Genomic DNA, 10509 nt, shown 5'->3' with positions numbered 1-10509 from the left:
TGTTGTATAAATTCAAATTAATATTGCTGTATAAATTCTTCAATCAACTGCATATAATTTTAATAATAATATTCATTGATAATATTTATAGGGTAAAAAATATAAGGAGTTATGTATGGAGAAACTATTAGAAAGTTTGAAGATATCATTTAAAAGAACTAAATTGTTTTTATTTCAAATGGAGAAGTGAATGAAATAAACTCAAAATTCGGAAACATTTATGAATCACCTGAATTGACATTGATAAAAGGCAAATTTGACAAAGAAGCACTGACCGAGTTCCCATTGAAGAACATATTGAACAATTTGGTCCTAATTAAAAAAACATTCTTCATGAAACATACAAGAAAAATTAGTAAGTATTTACAAATTTTCATACTTTATTCTTGAAATACTAAAGGAATCATAAACTTAATATAAAACTACATATAAATAATCTTACAATAGAAACTAAAGTGAAACCATTGATCAACTATATTGTGATATATAATAAGCTAGATAAGATGAGGAAATCCCTATAATTGACAAAACATATGCACATGATACTTAATTACCATAGCGTAAGTAAAAAAGTTAAAATTGATATTTTTCTCTTTTCTATATAGTGGCATGACTCTGTAAGTAACCTTATTTCGGGATATGACTACAAACGAATGATCAATTTTTAGGGACACGATCAAAGATAAGCATGTAATAGTACTGTCAGATTTCAAGATCTTTAAATATGAATGTAACATAGTTTACAACTAAAATTCTTATTAAAGGCCACGAAACATAAAATTTACCTTATATCTCAAATTTATAGAAAAGATATGTATCTCATCATAAATTGTGTTAATAATATATATCAATCTAAAGATACAACTTATTGAAGAAATAAGAGAATGATAAGTAAACCAAGCAAACATCCATATAACACGATAAAGAAAATATATTACACTTTAAAGCTAATATGCAGGGTTCATTAGCAAAAAGCTGCTAAAACTAAAGCATCTCTAACAAGGCTCATTATAAATACAACACAAATTTCAACTATTGAATATTTTATAGAATAGCTTAATTTTTAAAGGAAAATCAGGAATCTTTAGAAGGGATTTTTATGAACTCTTTTAATATTTTTATATGGTTATGTGGATTCTTTTATCATATAAAAGTATACTAGAGTTAGTATTAATCTTTATTTTATGATTTTTTCTGAAGTCTATCAATGATTAGCAACAAAATTTTATATTCTTTTTAGTTTCATTCTAGCCCACTTATAATTATCATCTTACCTTTTTTTTTTTTTTGATCAATGAAATAAAGCTTTATTCATCAGTCAAATATAGAAATGTTTGTACATCAAAAACCAGGCAGCCAGAGACTCGACCTGGTAACCAGAGAAAAAACCACTACAACTTCACAAGTTCATCCTTCATATGTACAGGTATATCCTCATTTAGTAATTTGGAATATATGGAATACTTAATTGCTCGAAAGAGATCAGCAGGCCCCCTCGCTTTTGCTTGAAAAATTCTATAATTCCTCTCTTGCCAAATAGAATAGACAGCAGCAGCAAGAGCCATTCTTTTCATATTCTTCTTAAAGTTCTTACCTCTCAAGTTGTGAGAGTACCAGTGGATGAGCAAGCACCAGTTACAAGTTCTCCAAGTGAATCTCAACCAGTCCATCAACATGTTCCAGACAGCAGCTGAGTAGTGGCATTCGAAGAAGAGATGCTTACAATTTTCAGGCTGACTGGAACACAGAACACATAGATTTGCATCTAATAATCTCAGCCTACACAATCTCTCCTGGGTAAGGAGCCTTGAGTGGTTAACTAACCAGAGGATGAAGGAATGTTTAGGGTAATTCAGTCTCCCCCATGTAGTTTCTGCCCATACTGCTGAGGTATTAGATTGGTACAGGGCATTGTAGATTGCTGACATACTGATTTTTCCATTGACACAACAAGAATCCATTGAGCTCATCAATACTTCAGTATTGCCAAACTTAGCTAACAACATGTTTCTAACTTTGAGAAGTTGCTTCCACATCCAAGAATCATTGCTCCTATGTTGAACTTGCCAAATATTTGAGTGTTGTAAATAATGACCGTGCACCCATTTGACCCATAACAGGTCTTTTTTCTGATGTATCAACCAAAGAAGTTTAATAGCTGCTGCATTATTCCACTCCTTTGCCGAAAAAAGGCCTAAGCCACCTTGCATCCTTCCTAAACAAACTGTGTTCCAGGAGATCAGATGGATTTTTTGACCCCAAAGGAAAGAGGAGCAAAGTTTATCAATTCTTTCAAGAACTTTTATCGGCAATATATAATTGCTAACCCAAAAAGATTGAATCCCAAAAATAACGCTAAAATCAGCCTTTCCAAACAATAATAGGTCATCAGCGAAAATTAGATGTGTTATCTTCAATCTAGAGCAATTTGGATGGAACTTGAACATACTGTCATCTTTAAGAAGAGATAACCTTCTTGACAAATATTCCATTCCCAACACAAAGAGATAAGGGGATAGTGGATCCCCCTGCCTTAGCCCTCTAGCTCCATGAAAGTAGCCATGTAATCCTCCGTTTAAAGACAGAATATTTCGGAGTGGTGATGCATTCCCAAATCCAGCCGATCATGTTTGCAGGGAATCCCAAACCAACTAGCATAGATTTGATGAAATCCCAGTTTACAGTATCAAAAGCCTTTCTAAGATCCACACTTATAATAGCTCTAGGTGAATTGTGCTTTCTTCCATAGTGCTTGATTAGTTCATGGGCTAGGAGAAAATTGCTTGAGATAAGCCTCCCTTTGACAAAAGCACTTTGGGCATTATTTATCAAGAAACCCATGACATTCTGGATTCTGTTTGCAATGACCTTAGTAATGATCTTGTATATTACATTACAACAGGAAATGGGTCTGTAGTCTGAAGCTGTGGTTGGATTGAGGATTTTTGGTATCAAAGTTATAGAGGTAGAGTTCAAGGCACCCAGCAGCTTACCTGAGGTGAAAAACTCCTCGACAGCCATAAACAAATCTTCTTTTATAACACTCCATGCAGATTTGAAGAATGAAGAACTGTAGCCATCCGGACCTGGGGCTTTGTCATTTGGCATTGTAAAGACTGCTTGTTTCATCTTACCTTATTGGCTTTAATTATTCATCTTTCTTTTCAGGCGCTATTTCTTCAAGTGTTTTTCACTTTTACAACATCATACATTCTCAAGTCAAACTTGGTTTCATGTCGATCTAAATAACGTGCAAATTCAAGTTAGCTTTAGATTATATTTATTTCTTGTCAATTCAGTTATTAACGTGAAAATTTTAAATTTGATGTAGCACATTCAAACAATCATTAAAGAAAAGAAATAATCACAATACTTAAGTTTGAAGACATAAGTGGGCAAAAATAATCAAAGTGTAACTGAGAAACAACTTTTAGTAAGAAAATAAATTAAAAATACTTAATCATAATATTTAATCACGTGCATAAAACCTAGTATATAAAAAAAGATATAGTGAATCTCAATAAAGACTCCTTTTTGGTTCAGATGGTCTGAAGCATTTTAAAATAAAACAGAGTGTCTAACGGGGATAGTTCTTATATTTCCCGTCTCCCTTTGTGGTTCAAATCGACCCACAAGTATCAGTGCGCAAAAATATCTATATCCGCCGATAGATCTGTATGTATACACATTAGGATACATATACCATTACTAAAAATATGTAAGCAATAGGATATAATTACATGGTTATGTAGTAAATTATACGGATTCGTATTAAAAATATTAGAATATATGTTGATCATACAATTGCAATTGGTTTATCTTTAGGTTAATCGATTTGATACAAACTTGAATGATCAAAAGATCCACTCTTAGCTTTTGAATATAAGGAACATATTAATGAACTCTCGTGTCTTATGAAATATATTTTTCGATATTGTTTAGTTTTCTCACGGTGGTGGATCTAGGATTTTTTTTTTTTCAAAAGGGCCAAGATGCAACCATTATACTATAAATTGATTAAAAAAATCAAACATTATAATGCATAATTAACTGTCACATATGGAAGTAGGTGAAAGAAGATTGTAAAGTAAAAGTTTTTTAAAATATATTTTCGTGAATACTTAAACCATCTCAACAACATATGCGCTTACTCGTCATTGAATCAACATACTTCTATCTTCTAAAGACAATTTATAAAAATATATCAATTATAGTTGTTTTTTACATAACCAATGACTTGACGAATTGACAATACATTATAAATTATACTATTAAATTTATTTTAAACAATAATAAAAAGAAATAAAATAATTTTTACTAGCACATCTATAAGATAATTGTAGAACTACATGAATATAGCAAATCATTTCACATAGCAGTGTATTAATGTAAAACTAAATTTATGAAACTAGATGGTAAATGTAATAAAGGGCAATTCCAAACACTTTTAAATATTTGGGGAACTAATTACAAGATGTGAAGCTTGAAGGGACTAATTTCAAATATTAAAGATTTGGGGGGACTCAAATATGGATAGAGTTTAGGGGCTAATATAATAATAAAAAAAATTCATATACCAACATTTCTTTGTAAAAAAAATTCATATACCAACATTTCTTTGTAAAAGGCCGAGGGGTCATACCAAATATGGATGTGAAGCGGTTTTTTATTTTTTATTTTTTTATTTTTGAAGGTCAGTAGAAGACGTGGGCTACTAGTTTGTCAGCAAGCATTAATAAGAAACCCAATAGCCCGGACCAGTCCCATCCAAAAAGCCAAACAAGTGAACTTCGGGTCCGGATCGCAATCGAAACCACCCGGCCCATTATCGCATAACCTCATTCCTTCCTACATTAAAGTTTTCGCTGCCGCACCCTCGAAACCCTAGCTCCTCCGCTTTCCCTCCCCTCCTCGGATCCCCGATCTCGCAATGGCGGAAGCTGAGCCAGCGGCGGCGCTTGACGTGAAGCTCTTCAGTCGGTGGGCCTTCGACGATGTCAATGTCCGTCGCCCAAAACCCTCGTGTCTTAATTTTATTTATTTTCCTCGATTTATGATTTCCGTACTTTTAGGTAGATGGGATGCCCTTTGATTTCTTTTCTTTTAAAGAAATAACACTCTTTTTTTCCTTAACAGTTGTTTGTTATTGTAATTATCACATTGAGACTGTTTATTCTAGTTATTATATACAAAAAGTTAGATTTTAGCAAATGATTTTTCTTATTTAACCTGTGATTAGCTGTTTTTTATTTATCAAATGATTTCATAATGTGGTTGATCAAAATTATAGCTGAGCTCTGATTGGGGAAAAGTGTTATATTAAACAAATTTGGTTAAGTTTTCAAGGGTAACCAGTACTGGTGATTGGAGCATTTGTTGCGGAAAAATAATTAAGATTTGAACATCACATGAGAAGATTACACTATGCTATAATATTTATAATTTACTTGCCTTCATTTAATTTATGAAATTTGGCAGTCTTTTACTGTAGGAGAATGCTTTTACTGTTGGAGAATGTCACAGACGTGCTCATATGTGATTACAATCTACTTGTGGATAAATGTGATTCTTTACTTTTTAATCGTTTTTGTCAGTTTTATGTAGAGTGGTGGTCTGTCTTGGACTTTGCTCAGTCCTTCAGGCTAGTTGGTTACCTATATTTGCATCTTGTTGAGTATTTGTTTGAATTTCTAATGAATTTTACTTTGCGATTATATGTAGGTGGGTGACATTTCTCTATCCGATTACGTTGGTGTAAGAGTTGAGAAGCACGCGACATACCTTCCGCATACTGCCGGACGATACTCGGTGAAAAGGTTTCGTAAGGCCCAGTGTCCTATTGTTGAGAGGTTGACAAACTCCTTGATGATGCACGGTCGCAACAATGGTAAGAAGCTGAAGGCAATTCGCATTGTCAAGCATGCAATGGAGCTCATTCATCTCCTTACCGACCTGAACCCTATCCAAGTCATTGTGGATGCTGTTATTAACAGGTGAGGAACGACTCTGCCAGTTTTAAGCTATGTAGACTTTGTTTTGCAGTTTATCTAAATAAAAAACAACTGATTTCACTCAGAGATTTGCTGAATTATGAACTAGATGTACATTGCAATGTGGTCATGGTGTGAAAAGGCCATCAATTCATGATTTTTCCTTATTTCTTTCTGTTTTGATAATATCTAATTTATTAGCGTATATGATAGCTTTAATTATAGGTTCAAATGATTGTCTTTGCACTATGTGAAAGAATAAGGAGGATTGTTTATAGTGTTTCTACTTACATTAGGGTGTTGTTCCATTGTTTTATGAAGACTTTAATGAAGTGCATTCAGTCTTGAGGTAGAAAAATATTTGAGCATGACAGAAGAGAACACTACGCCTCATTTGGTACGTAAGAACCGGATGAAGTGAGAATGGATGGAATTAATGTAACAGAGAATAGAATGGAACTAATATGGGATTGGAATGCTCATTTCCATTCTCATGTTTTGGTGCAATTTTAGAGAATAAAGTGGGAATGAGCATATTCGAAACTTATGTATTTTTGGATTCCCAGTTTTCCGATTAAGTGGGAATGCACATTCCCTAGCACATTGTTTTGTATGCGGGGATCAATTGAAGCGAGAATAGGATGAAATAAGGAATGGAATTAATTTGGGAGTGGAATGCTCATTTCCATTCTTATGTTTCTTATGTCTAGGTACAATTTTAGAGAATGAAATGAGAAAGAGCGCATTTGGAGGGTTATGTATTTTTTTAAGTGGGATGCACATTCTTAAGTGGGAATGCACATTCCCTAGCACATTGTTTTGTATGCGGGGATCAATTGAAGTGAGAATAGGATGAAATAAGGAATGAAATGGAATTAATTTGGGAGTGGAATGCTCATTTCCATTCTTATGTTTCTTATGTCTAGGTACAATTTTAGAGAATGAAATGAGAAAGAGCGCATTTGGAGGGTTATGTATTTTTTTAAATTCCCACATAAGCTCGAATCGATGTAGTGGGAATCGATGAAGTGTGAATTAGAACTCTACCTTCTAAAAACATAAGAATTGTCATTCTCTACTCATTCATTTCCGTGTACATGCGGAGGTGTAACATCTCATTGGAATGGTCATTCCCATGTAAAGTGGGAACTGATGAGAAATGGTAATGAGAGGTTTCTACCTTCCAAACACAAGTTGAGTTTGGTACGAGGAATGAGAAGTGGGAGTTGACATTCCATTCCCATCTGTTCCTGCCTACCAAACGCGGAGATGTAGTTTAGTCCGAAAAGCACCTTTTTGCTTAGTTGATTGCTTTTCCATTATTAATCGTAATTCTTAAATTCGTGATATTTTCCTGGCTTCTGTTTACTTATATATTTTGAACCTTAATGCTATTTGTAAATGCTCTGCTATTTTTCAATCAAACAACTATTTCAACGGTTAATTTTTTGCGGTTGATTACACAATCTTATTCTTACTCCATTTAGTTCTATTAAAAGGTTATTTCTGTTAATAATGACTTGCGCTTTTATTTCTTTACTTTAAAAGTATGTGAATTGCTGAAATGCACATGAATGAGAATCCTGTAATACTAATTTTGTAGGATTCTAGCCTGTTATAAATGTTATTAAAGGTTTTCTTTGCATTCTTCTTTTGTAAGTTTTATTTTATTGTGTCAGTGCTCCATTTCTCATTCAGTCGATTACACTAGAGGAATGAAAACTATCTAATTCATTGCTGTTGCTGATGGTTTCTTTCTGATTAGAACTTTAATTACGAGTTGGTTGTGTTTATTTTTAAATATTTAGAGTTAGAAGTACTAATGGAGAAACCTATTTATAAGCCTTGTTCTTCATCATTTTTTATGTTTTCTTTAATTCATTTGATCTCACTATCTCAGTGTTGTCAAAAGGCAGTACTTATCAGCATAAAGTTAAATTGGTTGATTTTTTTTCTCTCAAATTAACAAGGGTATAGTTAAATTGGTTGATTTTTTTCCCCCTTTAGTGGACCAAGAGAAGATGCTACAAGAATTGGGTCAGCTGGTGTTGTGCGCCGTCAAGCTGTCGATATCTCTCCATTGAGGAGAGTGAACCAGGCAATTTACCTTCTTACAACTGGTGCACGGGAAAGCGCTTTCAGAAACATCAAGACGATTGCTGAATGCCTTGCTGATGAGCTCATCAATGCTGCCAAGGGTTCATCTAACAGGTAATGTCTTCTCATCCTTCATCGTCTCTGGTCACTTATAGAGACACAATCGTTGGTCTATGTAATTTTTGGATGTAGAAGTTGATAAGTTCCATCTTTATTAAGAGTTGTCTGTCGAGTTGAGAACGATCTTATTTGCATCTTATTTTCTTGGCAGCTATGCTATCAAGAAGAAGGATGAGATTGAGCGAGTCGCCAAGGCTAACCGTTGAGCAAGGATGGAGACTTTCACTTCATACCTTCTACGTGCGTTAAATGTCTCACAATTTTTGCCTGGTCTTGAAATGTGACTCATTTAGATACTGTTTTTTTTAGGCCAGTTTTGTTGAGATTCATATGACATTGGTCTTTGCCGTTATCCTATTTTCAGTTATTTAAGCAGTAATTAAGTGCTTAATTGTATCTCGTCCTTAATTGATCATTTCCATATTTGCTCTTATCTTCGGTAGGCAGCCTTTTGCCTGTAATATTTTGCGGGGTTAAGCAGTAGCATTGCTGCACCGGTTAAATGCAATCTTGCAGTTATTTTGGTTGATTTTGTTGATTGCTTGCACTGCTTAACTGAAGCTGTTCCTGCTGGATGTTGTTAATGTTTTGCTTATGCTATTGACCATTTCCACTGACGACCATAGCAATATGCCAATATTTCATATGCTACAATAAGATTAAATTAACCCTGAAAATAAAAATTTGTAATAAAGTTTTATTGTTGTTATTATTGTCTGAAGGACGATGACGTGAGAAACCGGACTTCTGTGCATTGGCAGTCCGCAAAGATGATCAAGGTTAAAGTCCACGAGGTTGTTTGGGAAGGGTTTTTTTTTTTTTTTTTATATTGTCAAACTAACTTTTAAGCTAGCCTATTCATCTCAAGCAAGCTAGCTTTTAAGCTACATTTAAGAAAGTCGAGGTATTTCAAACTTCTTAAAAACAACTTATAAACTTATCTAAATAAGTTGGGTTTGACCAAGTAAAAGACATTTCTAGTCACGCATATACATTTTTTGTTTGTTTCAATATCTTTTGTACGAGAACATCCAAATGTGAACTATCAGAACATTCTATCCGCATATGCAGTCTGGAGATTGACACGTCACCGTCCAAATCTTCCTCTCTTCCAAAGTTGCACGAAGTTCGTCTCTAATCACTCTCGGTAGTCGCGCGGAGCCCCGCCGCACGAACCAAGCGCACGCTCGTTTTCGCTCGTGCGGAGCTGTCGTCATCGTGTGTGATAGATGCTAACGCACGTGGCCGACATGTGACAACACGTGCTTGACTGACTTCATGAGAAACGAACAAACGGCAGATGCCATGATCCCCCCCGTTTGCAGTTTCTATTTTCACCGGTAACAGTCGAGAAAGGGAGATAACAACAACAATACAAAATGTTTTTTTAGTTCATTTTCTCTTTTTTTTAATCCTTTCCAAGTTGGAGGGATTTTTCTCTCTCTTTTAACTTTTTAGTTTATTTTGTGGTGTTTTTTTTTTTCTCCCCTCTTTTTCCATCACTCTTAACTTCCTCTCTAAAACATCCTACCAAAAGGAAATCTAATTTTTATCACTCCCATCCTCTCACCTTCTATCGTACCAAACCAAGCCTAAATTCCCAAACAAAATTAACAAAATAACAAAATAGAAAATTTAAAAAAAAAGATTTTTTTTTCAACCCCCAAAAAACTTCATAGAGTATATTTGACAACTAACCTATAAACTTAATAGAAAAGGTTCTCAAGGATATCACAGTTAATCATCCCCCATCCCTACGCTCGATTGACTACGTGGATGAAGATCTTCAACATCATGACAATAGCACATAGTAGGGATGTCCAATGAGGCGAATGAATAATAAACTAACTTGTATACTTGACAACTAACCTATAAACTTAACAACTAAATAATAAACTTAACAAATAATTAATAAATTTAATAACTAAACTTTATCCTCAACAACTAAACTGTATACTTAACAACTAATGAGAAAACTTGACAATTAAATTTGTAACATTAACAACTAACTTGTACACTTAATAACTAAGATGCAACATTAACAATTATAACGTAACCTTAACAACTAAGCTGCATACTTAACAAATAAAGAGTAAACGTAACAAGTAATATAAACTTAACAGCTAAGATATAAGTATTTAAGAAGATAAGTTTTATCATCTTAGTGAATAGTAAGCCTCATCATCGTTAGTGAACATCTCCTATTACGATCCACACTTTGCTATAATTAATCTTAGTGTCAAACTAAGAGAGTAAGTTGTTCTTGATATTAATTGGCTGAAGGTCTGGCATAACCTTCAGA

At 33.9% G+C, this 10509-nt stretch overlaps 2 protein-coding genes across 2 annotated transcripts; one reads left to right on the top strand and one right to left on the bottom strand.

Moving 5' to 3' along the window:
* LOC109823579 lies at positions 1392-2492 on the bottom strand. The gene has a single exon (XM_020389858.1). The coding sequence runs from the start codon at positions 2490-2492 to the stop codon at positions 1392-1394; it is 1101 nt and encodes a 366-aa protein (XP_020245447.1).
* Positions 4844-8640, top strand: LOC109824499 (40S ribosomal protein S5-like). Its single transcript, XM_020391108.1, has 4 exons — positions 4844-5002; positions 5722-5993; positions 7998-8201; positions 8359-8640. Exons 1-4 carry the CDS (start codon positions 4931-4933, stop codon positions 8411-8413), a joined length of 603 nt encoding a protein of 200 aa, XP_020246697.1. The 5' UTR covers positions 4844-4930; the 3' UTR covers positions 8414-8640.

The sequence above is a fragment of the Asparagus officinalis genome, chromosome 9 (genome assembly GCF_001876935.1).
Source record: "Asparagus officinalis chromosome 9, Aspof.V1, whole genome shotgun sequence".
NCBI classification, from domain to species: Eukaryota; Viridiplantae; Streptophyta; class Magnoliopsida; order Asparagales; family Asparagaceae; genus Asparagus; species Asparagus officinalis.
The sequence above is the reverse complement of the archived record's forward strand: the minus strand, read 5'-3'. Positions and strand labels throughout refer to the sequence as shown.